The 22031-nt window shown below is 44.8% G+C and overlaps 1 protein-coding gene across 1 annotated transcript in view; it reads right to left on the bottom strand.

Moving 5' to 3' along the window:
• Positions 1-22031, bottom strand: part of ptgfrnb (prostaglandin F2 receptor inhibitor b) — a 52897-nt gene that overhangs the window by 19847 nt on the left and 11019 nt on the right. The window contains exons 3-10 of the mRNA XM_042324986.1: positions 20357-20767; positions 18791-19150; positions 10546-10824; positions 10421-10482; positions 10194-10314; positions 4574-4793; positions 4274-4458; positions 3285-3392 (exon numbers count right to left, since the gene is read on the bottom strand). Coding sequence (XP_042180920.1) covers positions 3285-3392; positions 4274-4458; positions 4574-4793; positions 10194-10314; positions 10421-10482; positions 10546-10824; positions 18791-19150; positions 20357-20767 — 1746 coding nt within the window. The remainder of the gene's footprint in view (positions 1-3284; positions 3393-4273; positions 4459-4573; positions 4794-10193; positions 10315-10420; positions 10483-10545; positions 10825-18790; positions 19151-20356; positions 20768-22031) is intronic.

The raw sequence follows: 22031 nt of genomic DNA, 5'->3' as shown, positions 1-22031 counted from the left end.
AACCGCGTGTCTTTATGGGACACAGTGTGGGTGAACAGATGATCTCTGCATGTGTATTTCCCACCATAATCTATGGAGGAGGAGGTGTTATGGTGTGGGGGTGCTTTGCTGGTGACAAAGTCTGAGTTATTTAGAATTCAAGGCACACTTAACCAGCACGGCTACCACAGCATTCTGCAGCAATACGCCATCTCACCTGGTTTGGGCTTAGTGAGAATATCATTTGTTTTTCAACAGGACAATGACCCAACACACCTCCAGGCTGTGTATCTTACCAAAAAGGAGAGTGATGGAGAGCTGCATCAGATGACCTGGCCTCCACAATCCCCAGACTTCCACCTAATTGAGATGGTTTGGGATGAGTCAGACTGCAGAGTGAAGGAAAAGCAGCCAACAAGTGCTCAGCATATGTGGGAACTCCTTCAAGACGGTTGGAAAAGCCTTCCTGGTGAAGTTGGTTCAGACAATGCCAAGAGTGTGCAAAGCGGTCATCAAGGCAAAGGGTGGCTACTTTGAAGAATCTCAAATATATTTTGATTTGTTTAACACTTTTTTGGTTACTACTTGATTCCATATGTATTATTTCATAGTAATGATGTCTTCACTATTATTCTACAATGTAGAAAATAGTAAAAATAAAGAAAAATCCTTGAACAAGTAGAGGTTCTAAAACTTTTTGACAGGTAGTAAGTAAATATATATATCGTTCAAGGGTTTCTCTTTATTTGTACTATTCTGATCAATTTAATGTTACCATTCCCCTGCAGCCTTCCAGCTGTCTTCCTGTAGGTAACTAACTAACTAACAGAATAACAGTGTAGTTCAGTAATACCATTCCCCTGCAGCCTTCCAGCTGTCTGCCTGTAGGTAACTAACTAACAGACTAACAGTGTAGTTCAGTAATACCATTCCCCTGCAGCCTTCCAGCTGTCTCCCTGTAGGTAACTAACTAACAGACTAACAGTGTAGTTCAGTAATACCATTCCCCTGCAGCCTTCCAGCTGTCTCCCTGTAGGTAACTAACTAACAGACTAACAGTGTAGTTCAGTAATACCATTCCCCTGCAGCCTTCCAGCTGTCTCCCTGTAGGTAACTAACTAACAGACTAACAGTGTAGTTCAGTAATACCATTCCCCTGCAGCCTTCTAGCTGTCTCCCTGTAGGTAACTAACTAACATACTAACAGTGTAGTTCAGTAATACCATTCCCCTGCAGCCTTCTAGCTGTCTCCCTGTAGGTAACTAACTAACATACTAACAGTGTAGTTCAGTAATACCATTCCCCTGCAGCCTTCCAGCTGTCTCCCTGTAGGTAACTAACTAACAGACTAACAGTGTAGTTCAGTAATACCATTCCCCTGCAGCCTTCCAGCTGTCTCCCTGTAGGTAACTAACTAACAGACTAACAGTGTAGTTCAGTAATACCATTCCCCTGCAGCATTCCAGCTGTCTCCTGTAGGTAACTAACTAACAGACTAACAGTGTAGTTCAGTAATACCATTCCCCTGCAGCCTTCCAGCTGTCTCCCTGTAGGTAACTAACTTACAGACTAACAGTGTAGTTCAGTAATACCATTCCCCTGCAGCCTTCCAGCTGTCTCCCTGTAGGTAACTAACTACAGACTAACAGTGTAGTTCAGTAATACCATTCCCCTGCAGCCTTCCAGCTGTCTCCCTGTAGGTAACTAACTTACAGACTAACAGTGTAGTTCAGTAATACCATTCCCCTGCAGCCTTCCAGCTGTCTCCCTGTAGGTAACTAACTTACAGACTAACAGTGTAGTTCAGTAATACCATTCCCCTGCAGCCTTCCAGCTGTCTCCCTGTAGGTAACTAACTTACAGACTAACAGTGTAGTTCAGTAATACCATTCCCCTGCAGCCTTCCAGCTGTCTCCCTGTAGGTAACTAACTAACAGACTAACAGTGTAGTTCAGTAATACCATTCCCCTGCAGCCTTCCAGCTGTCTCCCTGTAGGTAACTAACTAACAGACTAACAGTGTAGTTCAGTAATACCATTCCCCTGCAGCCTTCCAGCTGTCTCCCTGTAGGTAACTAACTAACAGACTAACAGTGTAGTTCAGTAATACCATTCCCCTGCAGCCTTCCAGCTGTCTCCCTGTAGGTAACTAACTAACAGACTAACAGTGTAGTTCAGTAATACCATTCCCCTGCAGCCTTCCAGCTGTCTCCCTGTCTCCCTGCAGCCTTCTAGCTGTCTCTAAACTAACAGACTAACAGTGTAGTTCAGTAATACCATTCCCCTGCAGCCTTCTGTCTCCCTGTAGGTAACTAACTAACAGACTAACAGTGTAGTTCAGTAATACCATTCCCCTGCCGCCTTCCAGCTGTCTCCCTGTAGGTAACTAACTAACAGTGTAGTTCAGTAATACCATTCCCCTGCAGCCTTCTAGCTGTCTCCCTGTAGGTAACTAACAGACTAACAGTGTAGTTCAGTAATACCATTCCCCTGCAGCCTTCCAGCTGTCTCCCTTTAGGTAACTAACTAACAGACTAACAGTGTAGTTCAGTAATACCATTCCCCTGCAGCCTTCCAGCTGTCTCCCTGTAGGTAACTAACTAACAGACTAACAGTGTAGTTCAGTAATACCATTCCCCTGCAGCCTTCTATCTGTCTCCCTGTAGGTAACTAACTGCTATGTTCCACCATCAGGAAAAGAAGCTGCAACTGACCATAAGATTACCATGACATTCCATTACGTTCTCTGATATGCACGTGAATAACAGCATGTGAATACACACACACACACACACACACACACCGACAGCTGGGGTTCTGAAAAATGACACCCCCCACTTGCATAATCACACAATCACATTCAGACAAACACACACAGCTGCTATGAGCAGAACACTTTGTTCTGAACTCTGACCGGTCTCGTGTTAGACTGAAGAATGGACTGAACGATAACAATATGAAAGAGACAGAGAGGAGGAGGAGAAAGGACACAGAGACCGACAGACAGACAGAGACACAGAGTTATGTAATCTAATGGCTGAGGGAGGGAGAGGAAGACAAAGTGATAGAGAGAGTTGATAAGAGAGAATGAGACAGAATGACTTCCAATAAGAGATCACACTGCACTCCTCCCTGAGCTGGGAGAACAGTGATAAGAGAGGCAGGAGGAGGACAGGAGGAAGGGAGGAGAGGATGGAGAGATGTGAACAAGACAGCTGATAAGAAACTAATTAACTCTCAACACTGGAAGGTTGTGTCTTATGGATAGTCATCACCTGATGAGAGTGTGTGTGTGTCGTCCCCTACCTGACTTGGGTGATGCTCCAGAAATGCTGAGGGCACACACCATCTTGGCGGTCTCCCAGGGATACAAAGTGGTGGTGTCAGAGCGGATGGCCACAGCGAACGAGGGGCCTACAGGAAGGAACACACAGAGGTTAGAGGTCAGGGGTTACATTCACTGTGTTAACACCACTAACACTGGTCCTTCGCCAGGTCTTTCAAAGGTGTTCATCCAAACAGCTCCTCTCAGCTCACTGAGCCAGTCAGAGTGTGTGTGTGTGTGTGGATAAGCACCTACAGAGGGACTCAGTATGGTGTCTCCTCTAACACATGTTCAACACACACACGATAAAGAGAGCCAGTGATACGGATCATTGCGGCTTCTAACTGATTTGTCCAGGAGAGGTTGGTTATGGGGTGCCGTTTTGAAGCTTCCACCCCACAGAGAGGAAGAAGGGCTGCAGGTAGCCTAGCGGTTAGGAGCGTTGGACCTGTAACCGAATGGTTGCAGGTTCGAATCCCCGAGCCGACTAGGTGAAACATCTGCTGATGTGCCCTTGAGCAAGGCACTTCGCTATATTTGCTCCTCTAAGATGCACTGCATTAGAGCGTCTGCTAAATTACTCAAATGTAAGAGAGAGAGCGTGTGTCTTTCCACAGTGAAAGAGAGCTCAAGGGGTCTACCTCTCCAGAGACAGTAGTAGCGATTTCAGTAACTAGTTACATCTCTCTCCAACGAACATCAAACACAGCCAACTAGGCCGATGCAGGGAATGTGAGAGCATATTTAGGGTTCATGTGCGAGAGCATATTTAGGGTTAATGTGCGAGAGCATATTTAGGGTTCATGTGCGAGAGCATATTTAGGGTTCATGTGCGAGAGCATATTTAGGGTTCATGTGCGAGAGCATATTTAGGGTTCATGTGTGAGCTTCAGTAAAAGTCTAGTGGGTATAGACTCAGTAGGACACATGTAACTCAGTGGTGGTCAGGGTGTGTGTTCTATCCTCGTACCAGTCTCCTGGAAGTTGATCTGGACCTTGTTGGACTTGGCGCTGACAGCTTTGGTCCAGGCCTGGCCTGGTTGTTTCGTCCAGGCGGTGATGTCACACCAGTAGAAGCCCCTGTCAGCCTGCTGCACTCCAGCCAGACGGAAGCGGAACTCAGCCGGACCCGTCTTAGTCAGAACCAGGCTGTCCCTGGGAGCCAGAACCCAGTTTACTTTCAACATAGGTCACTAGTAATAACACAACAACTTCATTCATCTTATGATACATACTGCTCAGTACTGTGTGTGTGTGTGTGTGTGTGTACCTGCGGTTAGGGTCTGTAGCCCCTCCATGTTGTAGTACAGAGTCAGGACTGAGAGAGAGGACGGTTCTAGTGGCAGAGTCCACACTGTCCTGAGTCTGCACCAGCACAGAGTAGCCCGGGTCCTGCAAGTGCACATGGGATATGGTACAGCTCATCTCAAAGGTGGCTCCGCCCGCCACCGCCTCACGCACACGCTGTGCCACGGCGGTTAGAGATGGCCCTGGAGGGAGACAGATCAAATCAATCAATTAATAATCAGTGAGTCAGTCAATCACCAAAATGTTCATCCTTAGGACTTAGAAAGCTACCTGGAGCGCAACCTAAATCAAGGACCATGAGAGCAGCTGGGATTTGTGCGATAGTGTGGGCCGGGTACCGAGGTAATGGCAATGGAAGCAACGCAATCAATCAAGATAGAGCCTGAAGCTAGTAGAGTGGTAGGGAGTAACCAGGACTACAGACAGACACTCGTAACCTAACAACCAGCTGTCTGTAGTAACCACAGGGACTGAGTGGACAGACCATCAGTAGGAAAGTCCGGACTTCATGAATGGACAAAGACACTGACTGAGCTCTGCAGAGAGATGGACAGAGAGAGATGAACAGAGAGAGAAGGGGAATCCCAGAGTTGGTGGGAGGAAACAGAGGAAGACTGAACTAGAGGGAGAAAGACAAAAACTCCCTACTGTATATCCTCATCACATCGCTATTCAGTAGCTAATACACTAGATCACCATCATCTAACCAGCCTTACAGGGTTCACAGAGTTCAGTTTGTGAGTGTGTGAATGCCGAAAGGCAACTGTTGAGAACTATTTAGACTCAAATCAACAGAGGAAACTAGGACTCATAGCTGTCACTCAGGGCAGCTGTCTAGGTCCCTTACTTTACTCAAGTCATGCCACCTGCTTTGACTAAATGACTCAACACTATACACGTCAGCAGATACTACAGCAACTGAAAATGACTGCAACGATTAACAAAAAGCTGCAGTTAGTTTCAGAGTGGGTGGCAAGGAATAAGTTAGTCCTAAATATTTCTAAAACTAAAAGCAATGCATTTGGGACAAAATCATTCACTAAAACCTCAACTAAATCGTGTAAGAAATAATGTGGAAATTGAGAAAGTTGGTGACTAAACTGCTTGGAGTAACCCTGGATTGTAAACTGTCATGGTCAAAACAGTTTACAACAGTAGCTAAAATGGGGAGAATTCTGTCCATAATAAAGCACTGCTCTGCCTTCATAGCAACACTATCAACAGGGCAGGTCCTACAGGCCCTGGTTTTGTCGCACCTGGACTACCGTTCAGTCTTCTGGTCAGGTGCCACAAAAAGGGACTTCTGCAATTGGCTCAGAACAGGGCAGCACAGATGGCCTTTGGATGTACACAGAGAGCTAGCATTAATAATATGCATGTCAATCTCTCCTGGCTGAAAGTGGAAGAGATTGACTTCATCACTACTTGTTTTTGTAAGAAGTGTTGACAAGCTGAATGCACTGAGCTGTCGGTTTAAACTACTAGCACACAGCTCAGACACCCATGCATACCACACAATACATGCCACCAGAGGTCTCTTCTAGAGGTCAACCGATTATGATTTTTCAGCGCCGATACCGATTATTGGAGGAGCAAAAAGGCCGATACCGATTAAATCGGCCAATTTTTTTATTGGTAATAATGACAATTACAACAATACTGAATTAACACTTATTTTAACTTAATATAAAACATCAATAAAATAAATTTAGCCTCAAATAAATAATGAAACATGTTCAATTTGGTTTAAATAATGCAAAAATGTTGGAGAAGAAAGTAATATGTGCCATGTAAAAATATGTGCCATGTAAAAAAGCTAACAATTCAGTTCCTTGCTCAGAACATTAGAACATATGAAAGTTGGTGGTTCCTTATAACATGAGACTTCAATATTCAAAAGGTAAGAGGTTTTAGGTTGTAGTTAATATAGCATTTATAGGACTATTTCTCTCTATACCATTTGTATTTCATATACCTTTGACTATTGGATGTTCTTATAGGCACTATAGTATTGCCAGTGTAACAGTATAGCTTCCGTCCTCCTCCTCTCCCCTACCTGGGCTCGAACCAGGAACACATCGACAACAGCCACAATCGAAGCATCGTTACCCATCGCTCCACAAAAGCCTTGTAGCGCAAGGGGAATAACTACTCCAAATCTAAAAGCGAGTGACGTTTGAAACAGTATTAGCACACACCCAGCTAACTAGCTAGCCATTTCACATTGGTTACACCAGCCATTAGGGTGATAGGCTTGAAGTCATAAACAGCGCTGTGCTTGCGAAGAGCTGCTGGCAAAACGCACGAAAGTGCTGTATAAATGAATGATTACGGGCCTGCTGCTGCTCAGTCAGACTGCTCTATCAAATCAGACTTCATTATAACATAATAACACACAGAAATATGAGCCTTTGGTCATTAATATGATAGTTTCCGGAAACTATCATTTCGAAAACAAAACGTTTATTATTTCAGTGAAATACAGAACCGTTCGGTATTTTATCTAACGGGTGGCATCCCTAAGTCTAAATATTCTTGTTACATTGCACAACCTTCAATGTATGTCATAATTACGTAAAATTCTGGCAAATTAGTTCGCAATGAGCCAGGCAGCCCAAACTGTTGCATATACCCTGACTCTGCGTACAATGAACGCAAGAGAAATTACACAATTTCATCTGGTTAATATTGCCTGCTAAACTGGATTAGTAGTTATAACTAGTGATTATGATTGATTGTTTTTTATAAGATAAGTTTAATGCTAGCTAGCAATTTACCTTGGCTTCTACTGCATTCCCGTAACAGGCAGGCTACTCGTGGAGTGCAATGGTTAGAGCGTTGGACTAGTTAACTGTGCGGTTGCAAGATTGGAACCCTGAGCTGACAAGGTGAAAATCTGTCGTTCTACCCCTGAACAAGGCAGTTTACCCACAGTTCCTAGGCAGTCATTGAAAATAAGAATGTGTTAACTGACTTACCTAGTTAAATAAAAAGGTATAAAAAAAATATATATATATATATTTTTAAACAATCGGAAATCGGCACCCAAAATTACAGATTTCCGATTGTTATGAAAACTTGAAATCGGCCCTAATTAAATCGGCCATTCCGATTCATCGGTCGACCTCTAGTCTCTTCACAGTCCAAGTCCAGAACAGACAACGGGAGGCGCACAGTTCTACATAGAGCCATGACTACATGAAACTCTACTCCACATCAAGTGGACCACCCTCCCTATTGTATATAGTTCTGTCCTTGAGCTATTCTTGTCCTGTTTTATGTCATGTTTCATGTGGACCCCAGGAAGAGTAGCTGCTGCTTTAGCAACAGTTAATGTGGATCCTAATAAAATACCAAACCCATGCAAGCAGTAAAATTAGATTTGAAAAAAAACAGAAAAATTCCCCTTATGGAACGGGGGACTGTGAAGCAACACAAACAGACACATGCATACACACGCACTATACACACACACACACATGGATTTTGTAATGTGTTGTGGTAGTGGTGGAGTAGGGGCCTGAGGGCACACCGTGTGTTGTGAAATCTGTGAATGTATTGTAATGTTTTTAAAATTGTATAACTGCCTTCATTTTGACAGACTCCAGGAAGAGTAGCTGCTGCCTTGGCAGGAACTAATGGGGCTCCATAATAAATACAAATACTCACACGCCAAACTGACTGACACCATCTCTGGTATGTTAGAGACTGATGCATCCGTCTTTGTGTGTGTGTGTGTGTCCTAGGCTTGTGGTGTGCCATGATACAAGGCTTTCCTGTTGTCAGACATACAGTGGGGCAAAAAAGTATTGTCAGCCACCAATTGTGCTAGTTCTCCCACTTAATAAGACGAGAGGCCAGTAATTTTCATCATAGGTACCTGTCTGAAGTTTGCTAGAGAGCATTTGGATGATCCAGAAGAAGATTGTGAGAATGTCATATGGTCAAATGAAACCAAAATATAACTTTTTGGTAAAAACTCAACTCGTGTTTGGAGGACAAAGAATGCTGAGTTGCATCCAAAGAACACCATACCTACTGTGAAGCATGGGGATGGAAACATCATGCTTTGGGGCTGTTTTTCTGCAAAGGGACCAGGACAACTGACCCGTGTAAAGGAAAGAATGAATGGGGCCATGTATCGTGAGATTTTGAGTGAAAACCTCCTTCCATCAGCAAGGGCATTGAAGATGAAACGTGGCTGGGTCTTTCAGCATGACAATGATCCCAAACACACCGCCTGGGCAATGAAGGAGTGCTTCGTAAGAAGCATTTCAAGGTCCTTGAGTGGCCTATCCAGTCTCCAGATCTCAACCCCATAGAAAATCTTTGGAGGGAGTTGAAAGTCTAAGTTGCCCAGCAACAGCCCCAAAACATCACTGCTCTAGAGGAGATCTGCATGGAGGTATGGGCCAAAATACCAGCAACAGTGTGTGAAAACCTTGTGAAGACTTACAGAAAACGTTTGACCTCTGTCATTGCCAACAAAGGGTATATAACAAAGTATTGAGATAAACTTTTGTTATCTACAAGTTATCTACAAGTCCATGCTAGGTAAAGCTCCGCCTTATCTCAGTTCACTGGTCACGATGGCAACACCCACCCGTAGCACGCGCTCCAGCAGGTGTATCTCACTGATCATCCCTAAAGCCAACACCTCATTTGGCCGCCTTTCGTTCCAGTTCTCTGCTGCCTGCGACTGGAACGAATTGCAAAAATCGCTGAAGTTGGAGACTTTTATCTCCCTCACCAACTTCAAACATCTGCTATCTGAGCAGCTAACCAATCGCTGCAGCTGTACATAGTCCATCGGTAAATAGCCCACCCATTTTTTACCTCATCCCCATACTGTTTATATTTATTTACTTTTCTGCTCTTTTGCACACCAGTATCTCTACCTGTACATGACCATCTGATCATCTATCACTCCAGTGTTAATCTGCTAAATTGTAATTATTCGCCTACCCCCTCATGCCTTTTGCACACAATGTATATAGACTCTTTTTTTTCAACTGTGTTATTGACTTGTTAATTGTTTACTCCATGTGTAACTCTGTTCTGTTCACACTGCTATGCTTTATCTTGGCCAGGACGCAGTTGTAAATGAAAGGCTAGTTGAGAACAAGTTATCTGGTTAAATAAAAAATATATAAAAAAATTGACCAAATACTTACTTTCCACCATAATTTGCAAATAAATTCATTAAAAATCCTACAATGTGATTTTCTGGATTTTTCTCATTTTGTCTGTCATAGTTGAAGTGTACCTATGATGAAAAGTACAGGCCTCATCTTTTTAAGTGGGAGAACTTGCACAATTGGTGGCTGACTAAATACTTTTTTGCCCCACTGTACATTGGCGCCTCTACTTCCTCTGCCATGTCTGTTGAGCAGCCAACCATCCAGAACACATGTCCCTTATTACCTCAAACACATCACATAGAAAACAAATGAACATAGCAGAATGACAAATGTTTTAAATAGCAACATTGCTATATTCAGGTGGTTTCATCAAAAGAGAAATAAAAAAAGGATGGAGGGAGGAGAAGAGCGAGAAGAAATGAGAGCATCATCACTACTTACGTTTGGGTTCCCATCGGACGGTCAGAGGGGGGGTGAGGAACTCTGCTGCCTCCTCCATTCCACCCTGCCTAGAGGGAGTCCACGCTGTCACACTGCACGCATACGCCCCCATGTCCACGTCCTGACGGTACACACACACACACACACCTTGTTAGCAGCTCTTGCTTTAATACAAACTTGTCTGTCTTACAAATGATTGTGCTTGAGGTACACACACACACACCTACCTGTGTGCGTAGGAAGCGAAGCTTGAATGTATCCGGCTCTACTCGGGTCAGAACGATGGCACCAGACTCCAACCTATCATGGTACAGCGTCCCAGACTTCAGGTTGCCTTGGGCAACGATGGCACCAGACTCCAACCTATCATGGTACAGCGTCCCAGACTTCAGGTTGCCTTGGGCATCCAGGGAACCAATAGGGAGGGTGGTCTGTGTGGTTGTCAGGCGGTTATCGCCGGGTGGACCAGGAAGTGGTGTGTACTCCCAGGCCACGCCCAGTCGGCCCCCTGCAAGGAAGTGAGTGATGTTGGTCACATGACACGCCAGCTCTGTGGGGTCACCTGGGGGGTGACCTGGGATGGGGGTTATCTGAATATCTGAGGGGGTAAGGGTCACTGCAAAATTAGGCTCTGGAGGGAGGGACAGAAAGATGGGGGGGTGTGTGTGTGTGTGTGTGTGTGCAGAAGAGAGCAAGAAACATTAATAAACAGACTCTAAATGTCAGTAAAGGGACATGGTGAAATAACATCCACGGTAATGTTGACTCCTGCTGTATACAGAACCAGATCAGTTAAAAAGGAATAATCTGGAAGCCACTTCACATCCACTAAGGTAGTGGTGAGCAGAGCTCTTCCCTGTCTGTAGCCATGAATCCAATGGGTGGTGTGTGTGCGCCCGTTAGGGATGTGTACGGTTATCTGAATATCCGATGGGGGGGTGGTGTGTGTGTCCATGCATTAGGGATGTGTTATCTGAATATCCGGTTATCTGAATATCCGATATCCGAGGGGTGGTGTGTGCGCGCGTACGGTTATCTGGGATGTGTGTGCGGTTATCTGTTATCTGAATATCCGATGGGGGTGGTGTGTGCGCGCGTGGGATGTGTTATCTGAATATCCGATGGGGGTGGTGTGTGCGTTAGGGATGTTATCTGAATATCCGGTTATCTGGGATATCCGAATATCCGGGGGGTGGTGTGTGTGGGATGTGCGGTTATCTGAATATCCGATGGGGGGGTGTGTGTGCGCGCGTTAGGGATGTGTACGGTTATCTGAATATCCGATGGGGGTGGTGTGTGCGCGTTAGGGATGTGTACGCTGAATATCCGTTAGGGATGTGTACGGTTATCTGAATATCCGATGGGGGGTGTGTGTACGGTTATCTGTGTGGGATGTGTACGGTTATCTGAATATCCGATGGGGGATGTGTGCGCGCGTTACGGTTATCTGAATATCCGATGGGGGGGTGTGTGTGGCGCGTTAGGGATGTGTATGGTTATCTGAATATCCGATGGGGGTGGTGGTGTGTGTGTGCTGTTAGGGGGTGTGGTGTGTGCGCGTTATGTGTACGGTTATCTGAATATCCGATGGGGGGTGGTTATGTGTACGGTTATCTGAATATCCGATGGGGGGGGTGGTGTGTGGGCGCGTTAGGGATGTATTCGGTTATCTGATTATCCGAGCGGGCGTTAGTATTCAAATAATCGGGAGCAATAATTTTGTCAGAGAAAGTGTTTCAAGTATTTTTCCAAGGTAAAATATCCATGTGACATTCTTATACCATGACCTTTCAAATTATGAATTGAATAAAAACAAACTTTAATGTAATTCATGACATGCGCCCCATAAAAGACTGGTAGCCAACCGGTAGCCTTTTACGTGTGTAGCTTGTTGTTTATGTTGGCCAATCAAAGAGGCTCAATGTGTAGCAAGTGGAATGAGAGTTCACTAATGCAGTGCAAGATGGATATTTTTGTTCTAACAGGTAGGCTGTTTTATCTGAACGTGTTGGGGAGAAAGCACAGCATATGGCCTCAATTAGCCTAGCTAGCTATAGCTGGCTAGCTAGCTTCTAGGCTCCTGCAATCAAGACAGGTATTGATATATGGGATGATAAATTGCTTCTACACGTTAGCCCGTCTTGGCTGTAGTTGCGTTGCCTTGGGTACTCGTCTCGCTTGCCCCCATCTCACTGGTCCCTCAGCAGAGCAACAGAGCATCAGCCTCTCAGCCTCTCTCCTTCCCACAGCAGTGCTCAGGTTAAAAACTTAAGCAATAAATAAATAATACTTTTTGTATTACGAATATCTGACAAATTCATGATACTATTCGAATAGTGAAATTATTTTTAAACCCCATTCCTAGTGTGCGCGCGCAAATGGGGCAGTCAGGCTTCTCAAACACAGTGTATCAGTGTGAAACGACTTAGGCTTTTACACACCACACACACACACACAGTGTATCAATGTTAAGTGTCAGTAGCGGAGTGTGTGTGGGGTCTCAGTAGGTGATGGGGCTGGTATCTCAGTCAGACCTCTAGTCTACAGATTGTCCCTTTATGCTCCAATGAACAGGGAACACACATATTCCTTGCTCTCGATTAGTGTGTGTGTGTGGTCGTGGGTTTTCCACGTTGTGTCATTTGGACGTCACAGGGGCTGAATCATGCACCATCTGCTACACTGCTGTGAGGATCATCACAAGATCATCTGTGAAAATCCTCTTTCCTTTGTGAGGAGAGAATCCCCGCCAATTACCCATGTGCCCATTCCTCCGCTTTCATCCCCCTTTCTCTCACACACACCGTAGCTCCATTAATAGACCAAAAGGAAGACACACTGCAGAACGACTCAAACACATTTCCTGCTAATGGCCTACAAATGGAACGAAACATACATTTGAACAAACTCATGGGCCCACACAAGTACACAGGTGCACACCCACCCACCCCTACTTACCCAAGACCATTTAAACTGAGGCATTATGCACAGGACAAGAGCTGTTCCAGGGCCATTTGTTAAGGGAATAGAAAGCTGAAATCTAGTTCACCCAGTAGAGCTGATATCAGGCACTGAAGAACACTACTCTGCTCTGACGAAGAAGGTAATGGCCCTCAACAAAAACAAGACTGATGCACATTTTGAAACCGAACAACACTAGGTTTCCATTAGCCTGGCTGTGGTTCCCAACTGGTTGGTATGGACCATAGAGATGTAGAATACATTAAATGTTCTTCATACATATATGCATGTAATTATATGGACCTACTGCTGTGTTGTGGTTGTGGCTAAACACTGGGATGCTATGCTCTCTAGCTAGAACCACAGTTCTGTTTACTTGAAAGGTTGTATTGAAAAACAGACATGGTTTGGGTATAGCCTAGCACAGCATAGGGATTGACAACCACTGATCTACAAACTAACCATATGCAGGATTATGTGCTTGCTTGCCTTAAAGAGTGTGACCTAAAAAAAAAAAAACTACAAGCACACACACATTCGCTGAACAGACAGACACTTCGGAGGACATTTCAGTTGATTAAAAGCTCTGATAAAACCAGTTTGCGTTTCAATTGATTTGGATCAGACCTGTCTTAGGGTTGTGTCAGCATGGGCAAGCTGACGCAGTGTTAACTGCCAGATATCTCTGGGAGGGGGGGGTGTGTGTGTGTGTGTGTGTGAGACTCACTGTTAATACAGGTCTGGAGTGTCAACGGTAAACACAGCCTGGCCTGTGTTTGAAATAGGTCATTCAATCTTACGTCAGAACGAAGTTCAGGTAAGAACATAAAATGTGTTGTACTTTGACCTTGTACAGTAAGGGAACAATATACTTCAGCCACCATGTTTCCCTGGGAGCTAAGAGTGACACACTGTGTGACATTTGTGTGGAGTTCTGCTCCGTTTTCAAGTGTTTTGTTGTGTTACCATAGAGATACCATTCACTTACAACAGACAGGAACTACCTGACCATCTGAACTCGAGAGACGTTTACTAACGTACTAGAGTTCACCTGTTCATACAGACTACCACACAAACCAGACGTAACTAATGAAATGCTGTATATTTCATGAAAATAGTTCTCAACATTGGTGCCGATAAATAATAAAACACACCCAAGCGTACGTGTCTGCACACACACACACCTAATATAGTTAGTGTCACACACAGGGACACAAACTAAAACGCCAAGGGGAGATTTAATTATTAGGACAGAGCAAGCAGGTGTTCTATCTGGAGTGAAGACAGAGAGACAGATGGGTGAGCGAGGCGAGAGAAAAGGAGAGGGAGAGAGAAAGAAAAGGGACTAAGCATGTTCCAAGGAATGTTCTCAGAGGACCCTCTCCACTGCCAAGAAGCTCCGGCCTTCATCGGAGGGTCTCTGGTTTCACTGGTGTGTTTGGTGTGTGTCTGTGTTGAACCAGATATGACCCAGAGTGCATTCCTCCACTCAGTCTCCACCCTGTCAACACCCTCCATCACTTTTCCTCCACTCCCTCAGCTGAAAGCAGCCACTGAGCATCCTGAAGCCTGACTCAGACATGAAGGTGACATGGAGAGAGAACCAGTGGTGGTTGGTGCCGTTTATGATGAGGGAGAATGATAATTTATTAAATTATCGAAGCGCCTTTTTTTCTGTTACAGCATATTGGATTCACCCAGCTCAATTTAACATTGATAGGTTTAGGCTACTACATGATACTCTAATCTTCCCTTTCCCCATCATGAGTTTGCCACAACCGAGCCTATGACTGGAAGTCAACATAGGTGCGCAGGTCGAGGTCATTTTTTGTAATCAAGGTGAGAGACAGTGACGCATTCAATACCACCTTCCACACTCTTGCCTGCATCTAGCTGATCTAGGGTGTGAATCATTCGTACACCATGGTGCTACCCTACAGAGTGCTGCTGAGGCTACTGTAGACCATTGCAAAACAATGTTTAAATCAATGATTTGGTGAATATATTTTGTATTGTTTTATCTAAAAAGTGTAACATTCATGTTTAACGTGAAACTCACTGAGGATGGTCCTCCCCCTCCTCTCGGGAGCCTCCACTGGAGAAAACCCATTGAACTCCATGGTGACTCTGGGTGATTGTATGGGAGAGGTGACACAGCACTAACACCACAGGGGGGTTGTAGGACGGAGGAAGAACAGCAACTTAAAGTTGTAACATGTCACTTTTTGGGCGAAAAGACCAAATTCACATAGATCTATAACTCGCATTTCTGTCATCCTCATTGAAAGTTTTGGCATCTTTTAATTTTGGTTTTGTGCAACAGCCTCAAACAACTAAAAACAAGATTTTGGGCTATTGAAAAGGTGTGGTACAGTGTGATTATCTACAGAATGACTGCTTGCTTTGTCACAAACAGAAATTAGGCATACTATTTGAATATTAGCAAACAGGATTTCTGCATATTGCACCTTTAAGTAAAGTTCATTAAGTGTGTGTGTGCACGCGTGTAACCACAGGAGGCTGCAGAGGGGAGAACGGCTCATAATAATGGCTGGAATTGAATAAATGGAATGATAAACACTTGGAAACCATGTTTATGTTACCAATCCTTTGAATCCGTTCCAGTGATTACGATGAGCCGTCCTCCACGACTAAGGTGCCGTGCCACCTGTGGTGTGTGTGTGTCATGCTTCCGTCATCATTGTGACATACAGTACCTATTGTTGTGATGGACTGCAGATGTAGAGTCAAAGAATAGTACCAATCAGTCAAGGAAAGGAGACGCACCAGGGTAGCCCACTCTGTAGCTCCATAGGGGATTAGAAGGACACAGTGACTTCCAACTCTTTATACTACACCTCTACTGTTGGACAGAGGTTTATAGTGGTATCCTGGATAGAGTGTGTGTACGCACGTTACTACATACAGTGCATTCAGAAAGTATTCAGACCCCTTGTCTTTTTCCACATTTTGTTGGGTTACAGCATTACTCTAAAATGTATTAAATAGCCCCCCTCTCAATTTACACACAATACCACATAATGACAAAGCATTATGGGGTATTTTGCCATTTAGATATATTTTTTATAAATGAGCAAAAACAAATAAACAAATATCACATTTACATAAGTATTCAGACCCTTTACTCGGTACTTTGTTGAAGCACCTTCGCCAGCGATTACAGCCCCGATTCTTGTTGGGTATAACGCTACAAGTTTGGCAAACCTGTATTTTGGTAGTTTCTCCCATTCTTCTCGGAAGATCCTTTCAAGCTCTGTCAGGTTGTATGGGGAGCGTTGATGCACAGCTATTTTCACATCTCTCCATTGATGTTCGATCAGGTTTAAGTCAAGGCTCTGGCTGGGCCACTCAAGGACATTGAGATTTGTCCCTAAGCCACTCCTGGTTTGTCCTGTGTTGTCTTGGCTGTGTGCTTAGGGTCATTGTCGAGATAAGATGAACCTTCAACCTAGGTCTGGAGGTAATGAGAGCTCTGGAGCAGGTTTTCAACAAGGATCTCTGTACTTCGCTCAAAGGGTCTGAATACTTATTTACATAAGGTATTATTGATGTATAATAAATGTGCAAACGTTTCTAAAACCTTTGTCATGGGTATTGTGTGTAGATTGCTAAGACGCTTTTTTTATTTAAGCAATTTTAGAATAAAGCTGTTGCGTAGCAAAATGTGGAAAAAGTCAAGTGGTCTGAATACTTTTCAAAGGCACTGTATACTACCATTTCCTCAGCGTAGTAGGTCTGAATTTCATGGGATTTGGGTGCGAGTGTGAATGTCTGGGTGTGTGTGCGTGCGTGGGTCTTCCAGACGTAGGCACAGTTCATCTTTCATTGATGTCTGGCCTTTCCTACGACCCTCTCCCACTAGGCTTAACCCAGGGCACTTCTCTCAACATGCACAATGGCAGACAGAAAACAGACATCTAGTATCCACCAACACCTACATTCAGTTGGTGAGTCTGTTGGTGTAGGGCTCTTGTGATACTAGAGGGGAACTCCTACACTCTGGCTACGCATTCCTTTCCTCCATGACCGTTTTCACTGCACAGCGGTGTGTGTGTGTGTGTGTGTGTGTCAGAGGAGCGTCAGGTTTGGGACTCTAGAGAACCAGCACCAGGCAGACCTAGTTCCAGAGCAGATTTAACCCCACAGCTACTGCAGCACAAACAGCTGCTGTGTGGAGCATTCAAGATCTGATTTCTAAGATGGTTTCATACACTAGGAGCAGTGGGGCTGATAATTATCAAGCTAATGCTAACCCAATGGACTTTATGGCATTTCCTCACACAGAAATACATCACGTAGCCTAAAGCAGCGATTCTCAACTGCTGGATCGCGACACAAATTTAGGTCACAGGAGGTTTCTTCAGAGTGTCAATATAAAACTCTAAGCAATGCTATTTTGGTTGATTTTGGAAGTCTCAAACCAGTGAGTTTATTACTGTTAGGTTCTAATTTTCAGTGTAAAAACACACTATAAATGCTCAAACCAAGTTTATTCTTCCCAGAGGGCCAATACAGCTGCATTAGACAAAGATACTTCACACAAGCACTAATATTGAACCCTTTCTCCTATGTTGAGCCTACCCCTACACATCTGAGCAAACATTGTATCTTTCTTGCTAGGCAGGAAACTAAGTGATACGGGCCATAAACTTTTCTCTCACTTAGCGTGACCTGGGCCCCTTTCCATCACTAATCCATGGCTCTCTCCCCTTATCAATGCCTGCCACGTGATCATTTTCCCTACACTCAGTACATTCCAAGCTTAACCACCAACTTCTGGTGTAGCCCCTCAGCTATGACACTCCTCAGGTCTATATTACAACAAATTATGAACAACATTTAATGTTCAGAAATCCAAACCTATCATTAACATTCTTCATCAAGAATATAGGGCAAGATTTAATTAATGACAATGAGGTTGGAATGTTATTCCCTTTTCATATAATTGCTACATTTACTATCTATATAACGTTTAAAAAATCCAGATTGTATTTTGTCAATTCTTTTTGCGATGAGAATATTGGGTCGGGACTGAGACAACCCGATTCAATTTGGGTCCCGAGGAAAAACCAGTTGAGAACCACTGGCCAAAAAGGTCATGAAAATCTATACCAAACTTAGAGGGATGACATGAACTTATCCATTGCAAAATGTTTTGCTACAGTGGTCCCTAATGAATCCCTACACGACCACCCACACACACAGGATGGCATGAGTGATCCCACGGCACCTTGAACCTGTCAGGTCATATACACCCTACACCACAGGGTGTAAAACTAGAGAAAGGAGTTAGCTAGGCCTAACAGGCATGAATAATCAATATTTTTCACTGTGGGGGCAGGTATGTCAGAAAAAAGGCTTGTCTAATGGATAGGCTCACTCTGCGGGTGCCTGTGTGATACGTGTGTGTTTGGGGGGGGTGGGTTCGTTCCTGCGTGTCTCTGTGTAGGACAAGGCATCACTAATGTACTGCCATGGTGAAGCATGTGTGTTCAAAGTAAGCCTAGTGAGAGGCCAATGCTATTAATAGTATGTTAGATATGGTAATCTTGGTTGGACTGCATTTCAAGACCTGAAAAAGATACAGTAGATATTTTAACAGCACTTTCACTCACTGATCTGTGTGACTAGAACTTGTACTGGGTTGGAGGTCTTCTCTGCAGCCTGGTACCATCTTCCTCCTCCTCCGACCCAGGCCCGGACCCTACAGGAGTACATCCCCTTGTCAGACCCCCTTACCCCCCTCACCACCAGCCTAAACTCCCCTGGCCCCGTCCGCTCCAGCCCCACCGAGGGGGACCCGTTTGAGACCACCCCGTCACGGCCCAGGCTGACCGCTGTGCGTCCGTCCACAAGCCAGGTGACCTCCAGGGCCAGGGAGGCCAAGTTACCCGCGGAGACCTGGCAGGTGAGGGTCAGTGTGTCGTCCATGTTGAGCGTGGTGTTGGACTTGGCCACAACAGACAGGGAACGAGCTGGAAGAAGACAAAATGGCTGCTGTTAGAACCAATAAACAAGGAAACAACCCCTAGGTCCTAACTGCTAGACACCTGTAGAACTGGACCGGTTGGATAGTAGAAGTAGAAGCAATAGTGAAAATATAGAACACTCCAGCACAGTTGGATATGGAGATACAAGTACTCTACACATCAAGAGAAGACGGAGTAGAAGGGATTCAACATGTAAAACTTGATTAAAACCATCCAGATCAAAAGAACCAACAGTGAGAAGTTGAAAGACCCACATATAGAAGAAGATCAAGGATTACTATTTATTAAAAAGCCAATTTCAAAAGCTTTAGAACCCACAAAATGTCAAGTATAAATGGGTAACAATTAAAAGTGAATATACGCCAAGAATGATTTAGGCTAAATGTTAAGAGTTTCAAAGCTATGGAAGGAAAAGTCAAATTAAAACATGATACGACTCATGACTCCAGAGACTGAACAGAAGTGAAACCATTTTGAGGGGGTTATATTTCTCAAATTAAATCCTGGACTCTGCTACTATAGGAGACTGGGATATCTGGTAGGTGAGATGACTTCACTATGCATATTTAGACAAGAGAGCCAGGACAAAGGCCCCTGTTAGACTTCTCCAATCCTCTTTACCTTAGCATCTCAGTAGACAGTCAATAGTGGCTGCATGGCTACACTAGTCTGTACTTAGATACAGCATGTAAAGGAAGGCCCAGTCCCTCCATGTTGTCTTCCTGCTAAGCTAGTCCCTCTGACTCTCACCCCATTTTAAAATCACTCACCATGTAGGAGAGGTTTCGGGGGATATGGTGTCCCAGGCAACCACTGTGTGTGTTCGTATGTGTCAGGGGTTCCTCACACACCCAGGGATAAAGGCCTGACAGGGGGAGGGCCTGAGATGGATCTCTAGGTCAAGAGCCTCTCCAACACAAAGAAATGCTGCTAGGCTAAAACAAAGTAGGGGCCATAGAAACCACTCGACCATCCCCCAGATCCCTCTCTCTCAGCTGGTCCTAACCCTTCGATATTTTTACGTCTGTAAGGTGGAAGCCATATTGTGGAAGCTCCATTGCACTGCTTATACCAATCCAGACCGTACAGATCTGCAAATATCTCAGGGTTAAGGTCAAAGGGAAGTGATTTAGGATCGGCTGAATGTTTCACACGCTAAAGTACATACAAGACATACCCCATCCCCTTTACCTGTAGGTGTGACTGCCACAGCTCCCATCTCCACAGCCTTCTCCACGATGTTCTTCCACTGACCCCCTTCCTCGTGAATCCATTCCCTCCCCGTGCACACGTACATCCCTGAATCAGCCTGTGTCACCCCGGCAACAACCAATCCAAACGCTCCATCTCTGCGAATAGCCAATCGGAGCCCTCCGTCAGCGTAGCGCTGGGCGGAAGCACTTCCTGTGACCACATCCCCATCTGGGCCAACGGTCAGGATGTCCACCAATGGGATATCTGGTCTCCGTAGCGACCAGGTGACGGACAGGTAGGTGGGATCAGTGAAGTGGCGGGTGACGTTGCAGGAGAGGGTGATGTCACCACCCTCGGGGACCACGGGCTCTGGGGCCTCCGGGGCCACCTTCAGGGTGTTAGCAATGACTGTAGGGAAAGGACGGAGTTACACACACTCCTAGCGTCGTTAATTTGCTGCTTCACTACAGCAACGTGGTTCTTTACTGCATGTTAAATGTCATAGTGACAGAAGGCTAACAGATGTTGCCGTAAGCCAACAACATTTCAACATGTCATCATGTTCGTTCATCTTCATCGCCAAGAGACATTACTGCTTTCATAATCCATGAAAAATATAATACCGATGTAAAGCTTACATATGCGCATCTTCCTTATCTGCCCCTTTCCCTAACCCCCCCGCTCCAACACACACACAAAAAAACACACGGTTCAGGCTGTCAGTGAGGGGTGTAATGGGGGGGGTGCTGCTGTCAACAGTATGTGTAAGGAGGGTTTAGATTTGATAATCACAAAGGAGAGAGAAGCCCTGTTTACTCTGAACCTCACAGCTGAATAAACAGAAGAGAAATAAGGGTGGGGGGGGAGCGAGTGAGCGAGCGAGCGACAGGCAATGTATGCCTGTCGCAATGTCTGTTCATCTCACTCCCTCTCTTACCCTCTTCCTCGCTCCCCCAGCCTCTAAACAAGAATGATACTGTGCTTTGAAGTGTTCATATTCTGATGAACTTTCTTACTCTAAGCTTAGTTAGTTGCCATTCTACCAAGTCTTTGATATTGAACTTAGTGTCCTGGAGCTGCCAAATCACTGTCACACTCATCAGTTAAACATCCCCCCCAACTAGCTAAACATATTCCTGTCTATATTCCTGTCAGAAAGCCATTATTAATGTTGAATGTGCTGAAAGCCATTCAGTGGATCATGAACAGTTGTCATAGCAGAAGCAGCATTCAGTCTGTTCAGGGCGGGAGCAAAGAATTGTCAGTGGTGTGTGTGTGTGAGTACAGTGCTTTCTGAAGTATTCAGAACACTTTACTTTTCCACATTTTGTTACGTTAGAGTCTTATTCTATAATGGATTAAATCGTTTGTTTCCCTCAATCTACACACAACATAATGACATACCCTAGAAGACTTGAGGCTATGATGCTACAAGCTTGGCACACCTGTATTTGGAGAGTTGGTCCCATGCAGATCCTCTCAAGCTCTGTCAGGTTGGATGGGGAGCTTTGCTGCACAGCTATTTCACGTCTCTCCAAAGACGTTCAAATCGGGTTCAATCAGGGCTCTGGTTGGGCCACTCAAGGACATTGAGACTTGTCCCGAAACCACTGTGTCATCTTGGCTGTGTGCTTAGGGTCATTGTCCTGATGGAAGGCAAACCTTTGCCCCC

This window comes from Oncorhynchus tshawytscha, linkage group LG07, assembly GCF_018296145.1.
Source record: "Oncorhynchus tshawytscha isolate Ot180627B linkage group LG07, Otsh_v2.0, whole genome shotgun sequence".
Taxonomy (NCBI): domain Eukaryota; kingdom Metazoa; phylum Chordata; class Actinopteri; order Salmoniformes; family Salmonidae; genus Oncorhynchus; species Oncorhynchus tshawytscha.
This window is presented reverse-complemented; position numbering and strand designations above follow the sequence as displayed.